The sequence below is a fragment of the Bos grunniens genome, chromosome 12 (assembly GCF_055505025.1).
Source record: "Bos grunniens cultivar Pamir isolate PY7600 chromosome 12, Bosgru_T2T1.0, whole genome shotgun sequence".
Lineage (NCBI taxonomy): Eukaryota > Metazoa > Chordata > Mammalia > Artiodactyla > Bovidae > Bos > Bos grunniens.
This window is the reverse complement of record NC_141176.1, coordinates 32,032,657-32,053,689: the sequence shown is the minus strand read 5'-3', so window position 1 is coordinate 32,053,689 and position 21,033 is coordinate 32,032,657. Positions and strand designations below refer to the sequence as shown.

At 50.1% G+C, this 21,033-nt stretch overlaps 1 protein-coding gene and 1 long non-coding RNA gene across 3 annotated transcripts in view; one reads left to right on the top strand and one right to left on the bottom strand.

Annotated features, from left to right (window-relative positions):
* The window catches only part of FLT1 (fms related receptor tyrosine kinase 1), a 205,688-nt gene that overhangs the window by 3,105 nt on the left and 181,550 nt on the right, over positions 1-21,033 (bottom strand). For both annotated transcript variants that reach the window (XM_086329568.1, XM_086329567.1), the window contains 8 exons: positions 20,631-20,728; positions 19,356-19,478; positions 17,536-17,647; positions 15,711-15,810; positions 11,523-11,628; positions 10,895-11,037; positions 6,513-6,597; positions 3,341-3,429 (listed from right to left, as the gene is read on the bottom strand). In XM_086329568.1, the coding sequence (XP_086185694.1) occupies positions 3,341-3,429; positions 6,513-6,597; positions 10,895-11,037; positions 11,523-11,628; positions 15,711-15,810; positions 17,536-17,647; positions 19,356-19,478; positions 20,631-20,728 (856 nt within the window). The remainder of the gene's footprint in view (positions 1-3,340; positions 3,430-6,512; positions 6,598-10,894; positions 11,038-11,522; positions 11,629-15,710; positions 15,811-17,535; positions 17,648-19,355; positions 19,479-20,630; positions 20,729-21,033) is intronic.
* On the top strand, positions 401-10,291 carry LOC147361617 (uncharacterized). The gene is made up of 3 exons (XR_015138160.1): positions 401-532; positions 9,688-9,753; positions 10,173-10,291. It is a non-coding gene; the product is annotated as an uncharacterized LOC147361617 (long non-coding RNA).

The following is a 21,033-nucleotide window of genomic DNA, read 5'->3' as shown; positions in this document are numbered from 1 at the left end:
TGGCCTCTCCTCCACTCGCCGGGGACGGAGGGTGGGATTAGTTAACAAATCCAGAATTCCTGGTGGAAAACAGCTCCCAGGCTTGGGTCCAGCACTCCCCTCCGTGGGTCCGTTAGCACCTGGGATTGGCTGAAAGATGCTAAATCTGTGAACAACATCTTCTAAGGGGAGAGCTGCGATTAAAATAGAGGATCTTGAGAGGAGGCGCCTCCTGCATCAACCAGGTGGGCCCTGAGTGCAATCCCACGTGTCCGGGCAGGGGCATCACAGCGCTCGCAGGAAGAGCGGGGCCACGGCCATAGAGGAGGAGTGCCGGGGGCGTCAGGGCTGGAGGAGGCGCTGGCCAGGATGTCCTGTGGGAGAGGGGGCCTCATGTTGGGATGCAGCCCTGCTGACACCTCGACACCTTGTTCTGGGGCGTCCGGCCTCCGGAACTGCAAGAGGATCCATTTCTCCCGTTCTGAGCCACCGACTTCATGCAAAGTTCTTGCGGCCGCCTGGAGCAATGCCTAGGACATGCTACAGAAACTTGGTAAGTTTCTCCCTCTCAAGTTTGTGCTCCGGAGGAGAGAAGCATTCGGTTTGGTTCGGTTCCGGGCAGTGTGTCGCTGGCCAGGGCGAAAAGACTGGCTTTTGGGTTGGGTGCAGGTGGGGCGGGGAGCTGGTCTGGTCCTCCGTATTTGATAGTTTCAGCAACACCGGTGGGAGTGAGAACCCTGCGTGCCACTGGCCGTTTGGCTCGAGATTGGCGCACCCAGCCTTTGAACCATGTTCTGTATGTTGGTTTCGGAGTGGACCATTTTTTTCCCACAAAGGTCTGGAAGTGTTTCAAGGCAGGAAACAAGAACATGTGGGCCCCATTTCTCCTCCTCACTCCGTGTCCTGTGACCTGCCCAGGACTGGGCTTGGGGTCCCTGGGTGCCCGTGGAGAGGATGCAGGTGCCCAGGTGTCCGTCGGGGAGCGTTCACAGCCCTCCAGTCCTCTGTAGTTGATGAGCTGGGGCCCCACTGCTCAGAGGTGTCTGCGGACACCCTTTGGTTTACATCAGGGTCTGCAAACTAGCCTGTGAGCTGGCCACCTGTTTGGTTTGTTGTTGTTTTTTAAAACAATAGTTTTATTGACATGTTTGCATATTGTACAATATACCTATTTAAAGTGTACTCTGGGCATTTCATATAAATGAAATCATACAACTGGCTCCTCTCACTTAATTCAAGGTTCATCTATGTTGTAGCCGCCTATCAGTACCTCGTACTTTTGATTGACAAATATTCTCTTGTACGGATATATGCATTTTATTTATCGGTTCACCAACTGATAGACAGGAGAGTTGTTTCTACTTTTGATTCTTATGAATATTCGCATATACGTTTCTGTGGGGTATATGTATACCTACAGAGTTGCATTGCTGGCTCAGAGTAACTCTGTTTAACCTTCTGAGGACTGCTTTCCTCTGTAAACTGCTAGATTGTTTTCCAAAGTGGCTGCAGTAATCTCATGTTCCCACCAGCAAGCATCCAGAGTTCTAATTCCTCCACGTCCTCATCAACACTGACTCTGGTTAGTGAGGACCAGAGTTCTAGAACCACGTCCCTGGTTCAAACCATCCTGGTGGGGGTGAAGAGGTGGCTCATGTGATTTGCATTTGCCCTGATATCTGATGAGGTGAAGCTCATTTTCACGTGTTCCCTGGCCAAGGTCACCGGCTCTTGTGAGTATGGTTGACTGGACACAGCTGCATTTTATTGCTCGTCTATCAGCTGCTTTTATAAGTGGCAGAGTTGAGCAGTTACCACTGGCCTCTTACGAATGGGTCTGCATTCAGTAGAAAAACCATCTAAGTGAAGTTTCGTACAATAGAAACTTGTCGGCAGTCAGAATTTAGACTGTAAAAAAACATATGCAGAACATACTTTTCTGAAAACACTTAACTCTGAACACAGCACCAAACTACACAAATGCAGAATTAAAACAGCATTTCAACTCCACCAAAAGTATTGATCATGAAAGATGTAAAAAGTCACCTGACTTCCCTAGGCACGGTTCCCTTTTTAAACAAGTCCACCCCCAAAGTACTCTTGTTCTCCTAGCTCTTCAACTGTATGGAAAACATAGGGTGCTTGAGAATTTGAGGAAAAGAGAAGGGAGCACTCCACCTGTGTTGTGGAGGAACTGAAGACTTTGTTCACTTTTTAAATCTTGTTTTCGGGTCCTTTGCTTACCGAAGGCGGCCCAACTTCTCCCAAGTGTTTTGGGAACTCTGTTTAAGGGGTGGGGGAAGTTTGCAGATCCCTGATTGAGATAAAAGAGGGGCAGAACGGTTCCACATCGGGGGGAGGGTCCAGGGCAGATGTTTGAACCAGGAAAGGAAGGCAAATCTGGTGGGCCTTGCCCTGCCCAGCGATGTCGCTGGGCAGAGAGGAGCACGGAGAGGAGCCGGCCGTGCAGAGTGCAGCGAGAGCCCTGGTAGTTCTGACAGTGTTGTCACTGGCTGCCCGGTGGAGGCAGGAGAGCGGGCTCTAACAGGAAACGAGCCTTCATTTGGAAGAGTTGGGGTCTCAGGATGGCGCGTCTTAGGACTAGACGACTGTCCCGGGGCCCTTCTTGTCCCCTCATTGCAGGCCCCCAGCGGGTAACGGGTGTGCGTTCTCTCCCCGCCCCCTCGGACAGGTCTCTGGTCCGGACTGTACACTGTTCACAGTTGAGGACGTCCAGCTCCTTTCCGCTGAAAGACTATGCTTCTCTTTGCTGGAGTGTTCTGTCTTCTCTCAAATCCCACTCTTCCTTTCCAGAGCATGGTGCTCAAGTGTCTGCTTTTTTCTGTTTGTTTGTTTTTTTTTTTTTTTTAATGATTTTTTAAAATTCATTTATTTTTAATGGAAGGATAATTGCTTTACAGGATTGTGTTGGTTTCTACCGAACATCAACATGAATCGCCATAGGTTTACTCATGTCCCCTCCCACTTGAACATCCCTCCCACCTCCCTCCCCATCCTACCTCTCTGGGTTGTCACAGGGCCCCGGTGTGACTTCCCTGAGTCATACAGCAAATTCCCATTGGCTCTTTATTTTATATATGGCAATGTATGTTTCCACATTACTCTCTCCATGCCTCCCACTCTCTCCTTCCTCCCCCTGCCCCAGCCGTGTCCATATGTCTGGTTTTATGCCCTCTTTACTTTCCTTCCAGGGAAAAGAGCTTTCTGCACAGCCTGGACACTGCAGTTTAGGAGGGCAGGCAGCGCTCAAGTATGGCCATGAAACCCTCCTCCCGGGCATCGTCCCTCTTGCCCCTCCAGAAAGTGAGAAAAGCCCCCCACCCCCGGCTTCCTTACTCACTTCAGTGGGGCCTTGGGTTTGCTCTCTGCCCAGGTGAAGCGCTTCAGCAAGGGGGAGGCCAGCAGGGTGCCACTATCCAGCTGGTAGTCCTGCAGGGAAGAACGAAGAGTTACAGCTCCTGCTTGAGCCAGAGGGGTTCGTGACGTTGGGATGCATGTCTGAGGTCACTCCAGCATCTGGCCTCCCTCCCTGTGTAGACAGAGCACTCTCTCCATACTGGCCAGTCTGCTGCTGCTGCTAAGTCGTTTCAGTCGAGTCTGACTCTGTGCGACGCCATAGACGGCAGCCCACCAGGCTCCCCCATCCCTGGGATCCTCCAGGCAAGAACACTGGAGTGGGTTGCCATTTCCTTCTCCAATGCATGAAAGTGAAAAGTGAAAGCGAAGTTGCTCAGTCGTGTCTGACTCTTCACGACGCTATGGACTGCAGCCCACCAGACTCCTCCGTTCATGGGATTTTCCAGGCAAGAGAACTGGAGTGGGTTGCCATTGCCTTCTCCAACTGGACAGTCTAAACCTTGTCAATTACAAGAGGCCACTATGTCCAGTGACTCAGAGACCCTTCTTCCTGCAGGTGAAGAAAGCAAATATAATCAAAATGGGAAATTGCAGGTAACAGGTGAGCATTTTTCGTAGTTAACTTTTATGGTATTTTATGCAAACTATTGCGTAAATATGTTAAAGCTAATTGGGCAGCTGACTTGGCAGTGATATGTAAAGATTCCCTGGTGGCTCAGGTGATAAAGAATCTGCCTGCAATGCAGGAGACCCAGGCTTGATCCCCGGGTCGGGAAGATCCCCTGGAAAACAGAATGCAGCCCACTCCAGTATTCTTGCCTGGAGCATCCCCATGGACAGAGGAGCCTGGTGGGCTACACTCCATGGGGTCACAAAGAGTTGGACACAACTGAGTGAGAAATAATAAAGACAGGTTTAATTTTCTTTCTTGAAGATTGTATGGAGGTTTGAGACCCTCCTGAGTTACCGTGGTATTGAATGGTTTGCCTTGGAGACGAACAGAGATCATTCTGTCGTATTTGAGACTACATCCAAGTACTGCAATTTGGACTCTTTTGTTGACTATGATGGCTACTCCATTTCTTCTAAGGGATTCTTGCCCACAGTAGTAGATATAATGGTCATCTGAGTTAAATTCATCCATTCCAGTCCACTTTAGTTTGCTGATTCCTAAAATGTCAATGTTCACTCTTGCCATCTCCTGTTTGATCACTTCCAATTTGCCTTGATTCATGGACCTAACATTCCAGGTTCCTATGCAATATTGCTCTTTACAGCATCAGACCTTGCTTCTATCACCAGTCACATCTGTAGCTGTGTGTTGTTTTTGCTCTGGCTCCATCCCTTCATTCTTTCTGGAGTTATTTCTCCACTGATCTCCAGTAGCATATTGGGCACCTACTGACCTGGGGAGTTCATCTTTCAGTGTCCTATCCTTTTGCCTTTTCATACTGTTCATGGGGTTCTTGAGACAGGAATACTGAAGTGGTTTGCCATTCCCTACTCCAGTGGACCACATTTTGTCAGAAATAAAAACACACTCCTTGGAAGAAATGTTATGACCAACATAGAAAGGATATTAAAAAGCAGAGACATTACTTTGCCAACAAAGGTCCATCTAGTCAAGGCTATGGTTTTTCCAGTAGTCATGTATGGATGTGAGAGTTGGACTATAAAGAAAGCTGAGCGCCGAAGAATTGATGCTTTTGAACTGTGGTGTTGGAGAAGACTCTTGAGAGTCCCTTGGACTGCAAGGAGATCCAACCAGTCCATCCTAAAGGAGATCAGTCCTGGGTGTTCATTGGAAAGACTGATGCTGAAGCTGAAACACCAATACTTTGGCCACCTGATGCGAAGTGCTGACCCATTTGAAAAGATCTGATGCTGGGAAAGATTGAAGGCAGGAGAAGGGAACAACAGAGGATGAGATGGTTGGATGGCATCACTGACTCAATGGACATGAGTTTGAGTAAATTCTGGGAGTTGGTGATGGACAGGGAGGCCTGGTGTGCTGTAGTCCATGGGGTTGCAAAGAGTCAGGCACGACTGAGCGATGGAACTGAACTGAGTTACAGTTTCCAGCAATTCCGTTTACTCACTGGGTCATATTTAGCACTGAGTTTTACGCAGGGCCTTCCTTATACTGTCAAAATGGTGTTTCCAGTGAGTGGACCCCACACGTAGTTCCTGCCACCCTTTGGGTCTCTTATGTGTCTCTGCGTGTGTCCTTGACTATCAGGGAGGAACCTAAGCAAGGATACTGCCCTAGGGCCCAGTGCATCAGGGTCGGGAGGGCTAAGGGTCAAAGAAACCTTGCATGTTGTATTCAGTGCCATTTCCTTGGACTTAAAACCAGCATTCTAAGCAGCAAAGCAACATTTCCAGCACTTTGTCTTTGTAGTCACAGCTTATTTGTAATTTTTTTTGTTTGTTTAATGTTCACGTCATCTTTTTCTCTCTATCTGGTGTATTTGAAGGGTTTGGGCATTTTCCAGCGGTGACCACAGCATTTGAGGTCACCACCTTCTCACCACAGTAGGCTTTCCAGGCCTTTTTTGGGTCATGGCTCTGTGAGCATGGGTGGTCCTGGATCCAGTGACTGTGTCTGGAGACCACGCTCTGGTCCAGCTCTCTGTCTCCTCCCCTTAATCTCTCAGCCCCTTATCCAAACCTTTAAAGGGACAGGTGAGTTGAGGCCTCTTGTTTGCCAGGGCTGTGTGGATTGCTTCTCTCTGTGTGGCTGGGTGGGAGCCTGGCTGCTCAGCTCTGGAAACTTTGTGGGAAGGAGCAAGAGGTCTCGGAGATTGTGCCAGGATCTCAGAGGGGAGGCCCCGCCCCTCGCACAGTTTTGAGTTGCTTTGATGCTGGGATAGCAGGCTTCCACCCCTGACAGCCAAGATGCTTAGAAACACCCTAAGGTTATGCCCAGCCAAGGACTTGGGCCCTGGGGTGAGCTCTGGGTCATCTTCAGACTACAGAACTACTTTCAGATTAGCTCTGTATGTCCCATGTCTTGTTGCCATTCCCCTGGAAGTGTCATTTCAGCCACCACTGATGACTGGCCCCTGGTGACCTAGAGCAACCAGACAGTTGGGGTTTGTGTTTGCATGGGGGGCTGCCCGGGGTGTGCTGAGGAGGTTAATTCTGTTACTTACATCAAGCAGGGAGGTGCCATTCGGTGAGAATTCTTCAAAGGTTTTGAGTTTTTCCAGGCTGATGAAATTGAAAGCATTGACATATCTAAAGAAGCAGAAAGGATAATCAGGTCAGTAATTAAACTTAAAAGCTTTTGCACAACGAAAGAAACTATAAGCAAGGTGAAAAGACAGCCTTCAGAATGGGAGAAAATAATAGCAAACGAAGCAACTGACAAAGAATTAATCTCAAAAATATACAAGCAACTCCTGCAGCTCAATTCCAGAAAAATAAATGACCTAGTCAAAAAATGGGCCAAAGAATTAAACAGACACTTCTCCAAAGAAGACATACAGATGGCTAACAAACACATGAAAAGATGCTCAACATCACTCATTATCAGAGAAATGCAAATCAAAACCACAATGAGGTACCATTTCACGCCGGTCAGAATGGCTGCTATCCAAAAGTCTACAAGCAATAAATGCTGAAGAGGGTATGGAGAAAAGGGAACCCTTTTACACTGTTGGTGGGAATGCAAACTAGTACAGCCACTATGGAGAACCTTAAAAAACTGTGGAGATTCCTTAAAAAACTGGAAATAGAACTGCCATATGACCCAGCAATCCCACTGCTGAGCATACACACTGAGGAAACTAGAATTGAAAGAGACACATGTACCCCAATGTTCATCGCAGCACTATTTATAATAGCCAGGACATGGAAGCAACCTAGATGTCCATCAGCAGACGAATGGATAAGAAAGCTGTGGTACATATACACAATGGAGTATTACTCAGCCATTAAAAAGAATACATTTGAATCGGTTCTAATGAGGTGGATGAAACTGGAGCCTATTATACAGAGTGAAGTAAGCCAGAAAGAAAAACACCAATACAGTATACTAACGCACATATATGGAATTTAGAAAGATGGTAACGATAACCCTATATGCAAGACAGCAAGAGAGACACAGATGTATAGAACAGTCTTTTGGACTCTGTGGGAGAATGCCAGGGTGGGATGATTTGAGAGAATAGCATTAAAACATGTATATTATCATATGTGAAACAGATCGCCAGTCCAGGTTCAATGCATGAGACAGGGTGCTCAGGGCTGGTGCACTGGGATGACCCAGAGAGATGGGATGGGGAGGGAGGTGGGAGCGAGGTTCAGGGTGGGGAACACATGTACACCTGTGGCTGATTCATGTCAATGATGGCAAAAACCACTACAATATTGTAAAGTAATTAGCCTCCAATTAAATAAATTTTAAAAAATGAATAAAAAATTTAAAAATGCTGATTAAAAAAAAAAAGAATAATCAGGTCAGGATAACGCCTTCAGTTTTGATTAGTCAGGAGATCACAGGCACCCCATCCCAGCTAAGATGAACCCGAATGCCAGAGGAGTGACCTCACACCTTTTGAAGCTGCAGGTTCCTGGCTGCGTGCCCCGGGAATCCCAGCAAGTGGTTTCTAATCACTCATATGGCCCTCACTGCACTGTTGTGAACAAAACCCCACAGGGACCCTTGAGGGACTCAGCAGTGGCCAGGCCTCTGGTCCCTCAGGGAGCCAGATGACGTCAGGCCGAGAAGAGCCCTGAGTTGTCATCTGGTCTGAATGTGACGGAGGGAGGAGACGATGCCCAGAGAGGTGATGCGGCTTCATCAGTGTACAGCTGCTGCTTCTGAAAGGCCATGACCCGTGAGGGCCGCACGGCCGATTCAGTGGTGTATATCCAAGCACCGGTGCTGTCTGGTGTATCCAGCCCTACGATTACAGATCGGGAGGAAGCAGTAGTAACTGGATGACGTCCTTGTGACTGTCTGCTGAGTTTGGTGGCCCACTGTACACACACTCACCTGAGACCCTGTCACCACCGACAGGGCCCATCTCTTAGGCAAGCACCCTGTCTGGCAAAGGCTAAGCAAGAGGCTGGAAGGGCCCGTGTCAGTTTAATACTTCCCTCCCCCATGTCTGACCTGATCTGCCTCTGCTAATTTATTATTCAATCCAGGCTTACTTGTCTCCTCTTTAAAACAATGGATGACTCATCTGGGCTGGTCTGTGAAGTATGAATCGGTCGCTGACCTGTGACCCAACCCCACAAATCTGCACTGGCCATTGGATTTCTTCCAGGCCTGTCCCAGACCGTCAATCCTCCCAGTTCTTCCCTGGCCTGCCACGCGTGGCTGAACTGAGGTTGGTGGTCTAGGAGGATACCTCCGTCCATCCATCCTAAGTCGCTTCACTAGCGCCACCTGGGAAGCTCACTGCAGATAAAATTGCTAGGAGGCCCATAGAATAGCCTGAAAGTCCTAATTCTGGTTCTGACTGATTGCAAAGGACAGTGACAGAGCATCAGAACACCTGGGTTAGAAACTCTGTTCTGCCGCTTTCCGACCGCATGGTTGTGGCAAGCTGTCCTCTGTAGAGCTTTAATGTCTCCATCTGTGTCATAGGAATAGTACCTCCTTCCTAGGACTGTCTTGAGGAGGTGATGTATGCAAAGAGCCCAGTGCCGTACCAGACCACAAAGCATATGTCTTGCTGTACAGTAAGTCCCCTGCATGCGAAGTTATGAGTTTTCAAAGATAACGAATGTGTGTTCGCATGTCCAGTGGTCTAAGTTAGTTTACCTGTCTAGCGTACGTTGCTGTGTGCATGCCTCCTCTACAAGTGGCTGTGCTTTTGTGTGCTTTAAACACTACTGTTCAGTAGAGCGCTGCTGCCGCTGCTGCTGAGTTGCTTCAATTATGTCCGACTCTGTGCGACCCCATAGACGGCAGCCCACCAGGCTCTGCCATCCCTGGGATTCTCTAGGCAAGAACACTGGAGTGGGTTGCCATTTCCTTCTCCAGTGCATGAAAGTGGAAAGTGAAACTGAAGTTGCTCAGTCGTGTCTGACTCTAGCGACCCCATGGACTGCAGCCCACCAGGCCCCTCCGTCCATGGGATTTTCCAGGCAAGAGTACTGGAGTGGGGAGCCATTGCCTTCTCCATCGGTAGAGCACAGTAGTACACTATCCTTATATCAAGCCCAGGATGTCCAGAAGCAAGAGGGTAGATAGAATTGAATCCAGCAAGGAATCAGAAGCTGCCATCAGTGTGACATCGCAGCTGGCCCTCCATCTCCTACTGCTGATGACCCTTCAGCTCTACCATCTCCCACCTCTTCTCCCTTCTCCAGCCAGGAACTCTTCTTGCCTGTTCACTTGATGCCAGCCCCTATGTGCCAGCTGTTCTACTGCACTAGGTACCGTAAGATTCAAAATGTTTTCCTTTTTGTGTTTGTTATATATTATTTGTGGGAAAAGTATTATAAACCTATTACAGTCAAGTATTACTGTAATAGGTTTCTAGTAATACAGTATGACTGTATTACACTACAGTACTACGTGGCCAATCGTGTCGGTTGGGTACCTAGGCTAACTTTGTTGGACTTACTAATAAACTGGACACTCTTGGAATGGAACTCGTCTGTATGTAGGGGACTTACTATAGTGAGTGGAACATACGCGTCACCACTGGCACGAAGGTGCTAACCTTATCCAGCGTGGCCACTTGGTGTATCTGCCTCCCCTCACCCCTTCTCCGGTGTCCTTTGAGCTAACAAGAGATACTGTAGTTTGTCAGGTGAGAAAACAAATCCAGTTTGTTTTCACTGTATTGAAGGTATCATGAAAAAAGTCAAGGTCATCGAGGAGGAAAAGATGGAAGAGCTCTTCGGGAGGAAGACAGACCAAAGAAATGGAAGGAAATGCAAGGTCTTCTTGATCGGATGGTGCTTTTAAAAAAGGTGCAGAAGACATTTGGGGACAATAATGGGAACTTGAAAACTTAATAAGAGGAAGAGATTATCAGTTTCTTTGCGATAATTTTGGTGTGCTGGCACAGGAGAACACCCCTTACAAGATATATGTGCATGCTAAGTTGCTTCAGTCAAGTCTGACTCTCTCTGTCCCCATGGACTGTAGCCCAGCAGGCTCCTCTGTCCGTGGGATTCTCCAGGCCAGAATACTGGAGTGGGTTACCATTTCCTTCTCCATACAAGATGTATACCAAAGTGTTTAGAGGCAAAGCATTACAATGGTGTATGTCCTCTTTCATACACACACACACACACAGAATATAGGCTCCTCTGTCCGTGGGATTTTTCAGGCAAGAATACTGGTGTAGGTTGCCATTTCCTCCTCCAGAGGATCTTCTCGACCCAGGGACTGAACCTGTGACTTCTTGTCTCCTGCATTGGCAGGTGGATTCTTTACCCACTGAGCCACTGGCAAAGCCCACAGACAGACTAAGGCAACATGTTACAGTTGAGTTTAGGAGGTGAACTTTTTTTTTTTAAAGTTTGAAAATCTTATCAAATGAAGTTGGAGAAGAAAAGATCTTACCTGACATTATCAGAACTCCCTGAATTAAACTTTGGAGCAGAAATATCTTCCTGGAAGAAGTCCTCGGAGAAGGCAGGTGTCGAGTACGTAAACGCAGTGTTGCCTGTCAGGATGGCGTTGAGCGGAATGTAGTCTTTACCATCCTGAAACAGCAAAGGTGGAGCTCTGATCACACGCGTTCTACTCCAGCCTATTTCTCTGCAGCACTGTCTCACTTCAACTATGTCATTTCCATAATCTTGGTTGTGTTTTGAGATGATACTTCTGCATATATGCACTTTTTTGTTTGTGTTTTTGCTGGTGATCTCAGCTATTGTTGCTGTTGTTTAGTCACTAAGTTGTGTCCGACTCTGGCAACCCCATGGAGTGTAGCCTACCAGAGTCCTCTGTCCATGGAATTCTCTAGGAAAGAATACTGGAGTGGGTTGCCATTCCCTCCTCCAGGGGATCTTCCAGACTCAGGGGTAGAACCCATGTCTTCTGCATTGGCAGCTGGATTCTTTACCACTGAGCCACCAGGGAAGCCCGATCTCAGCTATTAATAGCCACTAAATAACGAGAGACAAGGAAGACACCCCTTGACTAACATCAGAGGCATCTGGCCTTCTGATAGTCTATATAAATTTACCTGTTGTACATTGGCTTGAAGCAGGTCACCTAGTTTTTCCACAAGCTCCACAAATCTTGGCCTTTCTTTTGGGTCTTTGTGCCAGCAGTCCAACATGATCTGGTAGCTGTTGGGTGAGAGGAAAATAGAGACGGCTGGAGGCGGTAGTGGGTACATGGGTTACCATACATGTCAGCAGCGGGGTGGGCGTTGTCATGCGTATAAAGATGATGCTTTTTGCAGTATGTAGTGTTCACTCTGTTTAGATTGTGGGTACACAGTGTGATACGTAAAAGGCTGCTTGGGCCAGGTCTTGCTTGGAGTGGAACTTATAGACATGGAGGAAGCTGGGAGTGAGGAAGGGACTATAACTCTGGGGTGTTGCCCCTGCTCCCTGGGCACACAGGATGGGGGCTGCCGTGCTCAAGGTTCCTTCACTCTCCCTGACCTGAGAGACCTCCCTGACCTCTCCATGCCTTAGAGTGGGGGCTCCAGGCACGTGCCCCACCCAGGGAACCTGGGCCAGCCTGCCAGTGGCCAATGGCCTAGAGGAACATAAGACAGTCCCATGTGGATCTCACATTAAGGTGGTGGTTCAGTAGCTAAGTCATGTCTGACTCTCTGCGACCCCATGGACCACAGCACGTCAGGCTCCCCTGTCCTTCACCATCTCCTGGGGTTTGCTCAAACTCATGTCCGTTGAGTCGGTGATACCATCCAACTAATCTGTTGAGACAGGTGCAGAAATTCTGCAGAGGCAGGTGGTCACAGACTCGAGTCTTGGATCCTCAGCTCTGGTATAAGGGCTGAGGCAGAGGCTGGCCTGAATCTGCCTTATCTTGTCTAAGGCTCCCTGGTCTCTAGCAAGAAACAGACTCTCAGAGGCTATTGGGAGAGCAGTTATACACACACACACACACACACACACAGTTGTATATACATTTGTTGTTGTTTAGTTGCTCAGTCATATGCAACTCTTTGCAACTCCATGGACTGTAGCCCATCAGGCTCCTCTGTCCATGGGATTCTCCAGGCAAGAATATTCTCCAGGCAACTCCAGGAGTGGGTTGCCATTTCCTTATCCAGGGATCTTCCTGACCCAGGGATTGAACCTGCGTCTCCTGCATTGGCAGGTGGGTTCTCTACCACTGAGCCACCAGGGACACCCAGAAAAGATACATAGATGTTCTATTGAAAAGTAGCCAAAGCAAGAAAGGCTTGAACCGGGCAAAAAAAGGGAGGTGGGTCTGAGAGTTGGCAGCATTTGGGCAAGAAGAGGCTGCAGGCTTATCTCAACTAGCATCGCTTCACCGCTGAAAGGCGGAGGTGGAGGAAATGCAAGAGCTGTGAGCAGGGTGCTCCCAAGTTCCTCTCTGCTGAAACCAGCCAAAGGGACCACCTACAACTATTGCTGTTTTTTATTTTGATCCCTGGTTTCTGATTTCCAATCCTTTTGCCTAAAATTCAATGCGAATCATCTCTGCAAACACCAAAGGAAAAGAAAAAAATCAAAACATTCATTACTTCTCCTCCTCATTGAAAGACATCTGATCAAACAGGCTGTGGGCGAGGAACCAATGAGTCAACATTAAACCGTTTTACATCACTAAGTAAATAGGTTTAATAAGAAAAAGAGATACCAGTTACACCCAACCCCACAGGCCTTCGCAAAGCAAGCTAGGGGTGAGGGGGCCTGTGGAGGGAGCTTCCTGTCCAAGCTATCACCCAGGCTCCCAAGTGCACATCAATTTAGGTCAAGTTCAGGTCACAGGACCCAAGTTCTGAGAGTGCACATTATCCTTACCCATGTCTTCCCACTATTGGTACAAGCAATGTGGAAATGGCTCCATCAGCTTTCAAATGCTTAAGGTTTGAATTTTGGACTTCTTTTTTTAATTAAAAGAAAATTTTAAACACCGAAAACATTTTATATTGGGGTATAGCCAAGGGCAACCCACTCCAGTATTCTTGCCTGGAGTATTCCATGGACCTGAGCCTGGCAGGCTACAGTTCACGGGGTGGCAAAGAGTCACACATGACTGAAACAACCTTGCATGCGTAGCCAAGTAACAATGCTGTGGCTGTTTCAGGTGAACAGTGAAGGAACTCAGCCATACGAATACTTGTGTCCGTTCTTGAATTCTGGACTTAACAAACATTTCCCAAAGCGGCTGCTTTTTATAATTTCTATAAGAAACTCCCTAGAATTGAGGAATTCTCTCTAGCTCTAAGCTGGGGTACAAGTGCTCTTCATATATAAAGATTTGAAGCTTTCATAAAGTCCAAGGCCATGTGGGGCCCAAAGTTGATGTGAGTTGTTTTGGACCAGAATAAGTGTAAGAACTGGAAACACACCCTGCAGGTGTGCAGTGTGGTGCTGGGGGCTCTGGACTCAGACTTGGTTTGCATAACTAATTAGCAAAGTGGCAAACCACTTCTGTGTTCTGTGCCTTGGTTTTCTCATCTGTACAACGGGGATAATAATAGCACCCACTGCATAGGCTGTTATGAGAATGAGGTAAATGGGTATATGTTAAAGTGTTTAAGATAGTGCCTGACTCTTCATAAGCACTAAGTAACTAATAAATAATAAACCTGTTAATGACTGCAATTGTCATTATTGTTGAAGTTGAAAAGAGAAGGGGGGCGGCAGGATGAGATGGTTGGATGGCATCACCAACTTAATGGACATGAGTTTGAGCAAGCTCTGGGAGATGGTGAAGGACAGGGAAGCCTGGCGTGCTGCAGTCCATGGGGTCGCAAAGAATTGGATATGACTTAGCAACTGCACACCAACAATTATTACTGTTAGTCACTAGGAATTTGCTCTTGTGACTTTCAGATTATATGGAAAGTGGGCAGAAATATTTAATTCAAAGCATGAGTGAACATGTCAGAGATATTTCTTCTAAGGACCATGGGGTATGTTCCTAACTTGACAGTCCTGTGGTCTAGGGAGTCTGGAGGACCACCTTTCTGTCTGTCTCCTCTGTACGTAGCTAACTAGTCACGACACTTCTTAGAGGCTAGCTCCATCGCTCATTCAGTTCAGATGGCGATTCCCGCCCACCTGCCCCCAACGCCGTCTGGGGTCTTCCAGTAAGATTGTAGCAGGGGAAATACTTAAATCGCAAAGTGCAGAGTCCTCTCATTTTAAATGAGAGAAAGCCCTCCTGCCTTTCTCTCTCTGCAGCCCGGCCGGGCCTGGGGCTCACCTGGCTGTCTCCCCAGCTCCCAGAAGGGCCTTGTGCTTTCCTGGCCAAAGCACCACACACACCTGACGAGCCCGGGCCCCTTCTCCCTCTACGCTTGGGCTGCTCCCAGCCCTGCCCTTGTGGCCGGAGTCCTCGGGCGGCCTCGTCCTAGGTCTGACCTAGCTCGTCTCTGGACCGTGAAGGAAAGAGAGCGGCCTTGCACTCTGGCCAAGCCCCACTTCCTTCGTTCCCTCTAGCTCCTCCTGAAGGCCATCGCAGGGCTCCCAGCAGGCCCCCGCCGTGTGGGTGGGATGGGAGGGCCCTGCAGGAAAGGCGGTGCTGCTGTGGGGCGGGGGGACGTGGTGGTGGTGGGGCTCCCCTGAGTCCTTGATGGCAGCTGGACACAAAACTGCTGGGGTCATCACATTCCTGCCCAGGCCTCAGCGTGCAAAACAGGCCCAGAGCTTCAGGGAAAAGTGTTTGCAGGGCGAGTGAGCACTTGTCCACTGGGGAGAGCTGTCAGGAAGGCCCTGGGCTCACAGGTCCAGCCAGGTCCTAATAGGAGGCCTCTTTCCCTCCCGTCTCCCCTGCATTCCAGACCAGCCCCTACAGATCCCTGCTGTGGACAGGGGTCAGCACTGCTCCCCTGCTGGCCTCCACCCCGGCTGCCTGCCAAGCCCACTGGTTCCCAGTCTGAGCCACCCCCAAGGTCTGGGCCCCAGCTCCTGGGTGGTCTGTTCAGGGTTTCCCAGGCTCACACCTGGATGTTGTGTCGGGGTGGAGGGAGGACCCGGGTAGGGATGGTTCAGGACCTGAAGTCCCACTTCTGGAAGATGCTGGGTCCCCACGGGGGTACTCAGGGGCATCCCTGGAGACAAGGGTTGGCCTGTATCTCCCAGGATGGGGGATTCTGAAACTCAACAGAGCGTCCCCTTCCTGAGGAGGCCTGGTGTTGGGGGGAACCGTGGGGCATGGGGGTCCGGGTGGGAGTAGAGGGGCTGTGGGGGAGGCTCACATTTCAGGCGTGGCGTACTCGGGTGCCCGCATCCTCATCCCGTCCTTCAGGCGGCTACAGAAGTCCTCGTCCATCTGCACCCCCGGGTAGGGGGACCCACCTGCAGCAGGGACGAGAGAGCACAGGGCGTGTTACGGCCTTGGGCACGTGCGGGCCAGTTCAGTGTCTGTCTCCTCCTCCGAGGTGATGGTTGGTGGCAAATTCCCAGGGACGGGAAGGGCCCTTGGCACACAGCACGGCCACAGAGCAGCTGGGTTGGCCCCATGGTGCTGGGTGTCTGATGCCCCCTGCCTGGTTCCCAGGGCTGCTCCTGTCTGGTCAGGAGAAAGGCTGGTGTCTGAGGGCCCCCCACCCCCCCCAACCCGGAGAAGAAACTCTAGACAAATCCCATCCTTTAGAGACTCATTCGTTGGGATTTTAACTCCCTGCTGCTGCTAAGTCACTTCAGTCGTGTCTGACTCTGTGCGACCCCATAGACGGCAGCCCACCAGGCTCCCCCGTCCCTGGGATTCTCCAGGCAAGAACACTGGAGTGGGTTGCCATTTCCTTCTCCAGTGCGTGAAAGTGAAAAGTGAAAGTGAAGTCGCTCAGTCGTGTCTGACCCTCAGCGACCCCATGGACTGCAGCCTTCCAGGCTCCTCCCTCCATGGGATTTTCCAGGCAAGAGTACTGGAGTGGGGTGCCATTGCCTTCTCCATTTAACTCCCTACTTTCCTGTAAACCTCATACAGCATTGAGCAGGGGGAGGGGCAGTTGCTGTGATGGGTCTGGGGGAGGAGGGTTGGGAGCCGGGACTGGGCGGGCTGATGTGAAGGTTGAGGGGCTGCCCACGGGCCTGGAGGGCCAGAGGAACCGGGACTTTGCCCTTTTGCCAAATTTTCTGGCCAGGATCGCAGGGAACAACCCTTCTTGGAGGGATTTGTGGCTGGGGGTGAGCAGGCCTCCGTATCGGCCCCAGCCCAGACCTGGCAGCTAGTCTCTCTCAGCGTTTGTTTGTCTGTACCTTGGAGTGACCGCAGCTGGGAGGAAGCAGCTGGGTGCGTGCGGCGCTGGCGCTGTGTCCCCGCGGGGCCACTGCAGCCGCCAAGCCACTTTCAAAGATTGCAGGCAACAGGTGCCTGTCATCGAAAGCAGGGGAATGGTTTTCCCACATTACAGGAAGCCAGGGATGTTACTGGGTGACTTTTATTTGCTCTGAGAGGCAAGTTTTTGGCAAAGTCTAGAAAGACTCTTGGCTAGACCCGGCCGTTCGAGGGAGGCCTCGGAGCATCAGCTGTGCGTCTGCAGCCAGATGTGGGCGCCGGACGCATCTGGCAGCGCGGGCCTGGGACCAGGTTTTTAGCCACCGCAGTGCATGTTGGTGGAAGCTGAGTGCACCCGCACACAACCAACATTTCTGCCGTTCATCCTGTGTGAACCGGCTTCTGGGGCCAGCCATGCTGAACAGAGGCAGGGGGTGAGCTGAGCTTGTTGGGTCTTTCCTGGGAAATTCTGCAGGGTTTTGGGTGGAAGGATGCAGGGAGCAGAGAGGTGTGGGTATTAAAGATTCTGGGTGTTTGAGGAATTTAGGACAAGGGAAGGGAATTAGGAAGACAGGGAAGGGGTAGCCAGATTGGCTGGAGGTAAGTGGGACTGGAGATTGTATTCTAGTCAGACCTCTCTTGCAGGCCCCTGTGTGTTTTTTTTGTGGTCCAGGCACGTATGGGCACACCACTCTGAGCCCCCGCATGGGTTTTAGTGGCTGCTTCAGCCCAGGTGATTCCCTAGAGGAGGCGGACGCTCAGCTCTGGGCAGCTGTCCCCTCTCCTCCTGCCCCTAGACTCACCTAAGGAGAAGATCTCCCACAGCAGCACTCCGTAAGACCACACGTCGCTCTTGGTGCTATAGATCTTGTCAAAGATGGACTCGGGAGCCATCCACTTCAGAGGAAGTCGTGTCTGGAAAAGGGCGAAGGGACGCCTTGAGCAGGAGGGCATGCAAACAAAGCACATTTGTCCCGAGCACCCGGGGGTCACCTCCCAGATAACGCTTGGCCTTAAATCATTTCCCGGAGCAGCAGGGTTTCCTAGGATGGAGAGTGCACGTCAGCCTAAAGTGTGGCCCTGAAAGTGTGCTGTGTTCATCCCTATGACGGGCAGTAACTGTTTAGTAAGCCCTTCCTCTGTGCCCAGAGCACCCGACTCTGTAAGAAAGCCTCCTTCCTCAAACAGCCCGCACTCCACGTGGACCTGGGAAAGAGCCCTGCGAATTACGCAGTTGGCCAAAATGTTCCTTGGGGTTTTTCTGTAACATCTAATGGAAAAATCCAAACAGACTTTTTGACCAACCCGATAGAAGGTATCTGGGAAATCGATCATTTCCAGGAATTTTTCTTAACAAGGAGGAGTTTTGAAAGGCATTACGATATAAAACACAGGATTTTAAGTCATTGACTGGAGGTGTGGGCAAAGGTATGGAAAAGAAGGAAGGTGATAGTGTTTAGGGCCCCGTGTGACTGGTTTTGGAATGGGAGTCCCAGTGGGTCCGGCCCTATGGCTTTATAGGGATGGAGATTGACAGGGACCCTGGGATGAGTCGGGGACAGAGAAAAATAGAGCGGGGAGGGCTGGGGAGAGGCTGAATGATGCACAGGAGAGAGCACAGACACCCACCCAGGTAGTTGCCATCTTTGTAAGTCAGGGCTCTCGAGGAAAGCCTGTTGTTGTTTTCCTTTTAAAGAAACTGGGGGGGACTCCCCCAGCGGGGTCCAGTGGTTAAGACTCCAGGTTTCCGATGCAGGGGATGTGTGTTCCATCCCTGGTCAGGGAACTAAGATCCTGCATGCCTGGAAGTGAGGTCAAAGAAAGAGAGAAAGAAGAGAGACAGGCGAGCGTGGTTCTCAGAGTAGAATCCTGGGACTGGCTGAGTCCGCCACACCTGAAGAGTTGTTAGAGAGAGGCACCTTCTCAGGCCCCACTCAAGACTTTGGAATCAGTTTAACAAGCTCTCTGGATGACCTGTGTGCTCGCTCTGAGAGCCAGGAGCAGAGAGTAGTTGTCTGGGCCCAGACCCAGACATAATGAAGCCTTCAGGGTAAAGGCCAGAGGGGAGAGGACACGGGAGGTCAGCTCTAAAAGTGGAAATAACACTTATCGCCAGAGACGGGAAGGAGGAGAAGCCAGTGTGAGCCAGCAGAGATGCTGGGCAGGAGGGCGGACCCGAAGGGGACGTGATTTCCTCCCCAGTGAGGTCATGTGGACGGCCACCCCCACCCTTTCCTGAGACGTGTACACCTGCCGAATCCATCACCCAGCTTTATCTGAGGGGAAGAGTCCAGGCTGTTCTCCCAGCTGCCTGGGGAACTCCCTCCGGGGGGGCAGAGGAGGGGCTGACATGGGCTCGGCAGGGCTACTGACCAGCGGTCAAGGGTCCAAGGGACAGGAGCTGGGCTGGGGCCAAGGGAAGGACCGGAGGAGGAGAGCAGGGCCTCTCTGGGCCCCGTGCGAGGACCCTCGGGTCCAGAGGCCGTGGGGCCAGCCTGTCTGCACAGTCTGTTGTTTGGGGACCTCTGCTGAGGAAATGTAAATATTTACCAAGGGCTTTGGTCTATGGTTTAGGAATGATAGGGCCCCAATGAGTCAAACAAACATCAAACTTTGGACTTACATCTCCTTTTCTCACATAGTCGGGGTTCTTATAAATATCCCGGGCAAGGCCAAAGTCACAAATCTTCACCACGTTGTTCTCAGACAAAAGTATGTTTCGTGCGGCCAGGTCCCGATGAATGCACTAGAGTAAAAACAGTGTCATTATCGATGCTGTCTTAATCTCATCCAGGAATTTCCTGAGCCTTCTCGCTGTTCTTAACTCGGGGACTCATGTCACATGCTTCCTTTACACGAAGGGACCAACTCTCTGTGCACATGGCGTCGCCCCAAACATGAAGCATTTCTCTCTACAAATTCAGACCCCTTGGAGGCCCCCAAGTCAAGGAGTGCCCCGAATCCTCTCTGCCCCGGTGCTGCAGGATGGCATCAGGTAAACAGAGCTGGCCGTCCATTCTCCCAGGGAGCTCAACTTCCCCATAGCCTTTTATCCTGAGCTGCTGAGACCAGATCACCACCCAGCTGGAGTTTCCTAGGAGGACTCCCCTGGGATGAGCTAACAGATGTGGAGCCGTGTACTCTGAGATTCTGACCAGTTCTGGAGGCATGCTAGGGGAAAACATGGAGCATGGATGCTGGGATCATCTAGTCTGAAACCCAGCAAGCTCTTCCCCTAGAATTAAGATCTACCCACTGGTACCCTACCCACAAGGCTTCCCTGGTGGCTCAGACAGTAAAGAATCCACCTGCCATGCAGGAGTCCTGGGTCAGGAAGATCCCCTGGAGAAGGGAATGGCAACCCACTCCAGTGTTCTTGCCTGGAGAATCCCATGGACAGAGGAGTCTGGTGGGTTACAGTCCATAGAGGTTGCAAAGAGTAGGACATGACTTAGCACTAACACTTTCACTGGTACCCAAGAGTCATTTCTCAAACCTCCTCACTCACATCAGGACAGACTAAGGAGTGTGTTGTGAAGTTCACTCTACGTTTAAGGACCTGTTGTTGTTTAGTTACTAAGTTGTATCTCACTCTTTTGTGACCCTACGGATGGTAGCCTGGCAGGCTCCTCTGTCCAGGATTTTCCAGGCACGGATGCTGGAGTGGCTTGCCATTTTTTCCTTCAGGGGATCTTCTGACCCAGGAATTGAACCCACGTCTTCTTGAGTGGCAGGCGGATTCTTTACCAATGAGCCACCAGGGAAGCCCATTTAAGGGCCTACATACTAGCAAATATGAGGAAAAGTGAACTTATAGCAAAGGTTTGTGCTTGCCCGTGTGTATATCCACACATCCAGGCTGAGCAAAGAAGCAAAACAGTGAAGAGTGAGAGCTGACCTTTCTGGAGGACAAAAACTCCATGCCTCTGGCCACTTGAAAACTGTAAGAAATCAGATCTTCCATAGTGATGGGCTGCTTGTAGAAGTCGTCAAAATCTGGAAAGTATTAAAACCGAAGCTGTTTGTAAAGGCTCTTGTCAGGCCACCAAATCCCAGTTTATTGGAACAGCATTAGCAAAACATAAAACAAACCAACAAACAGATCAGAGTTCATCTTTGAGAGCATTTCAGTCTCCACATGAATATCCAACATTTTTCCAGGCCTCTAGCCCGGTTTGCCCAAGTGTTGGGGGGTGGGGACAGGGGGCAGGAGGATGATCCATTAAGACAGAAAGGCCTGGGGGTAAGACAGTTGTACAGTTCCCTGTCAAAATTAGTAACTCTGGAAATAATCTAAATTC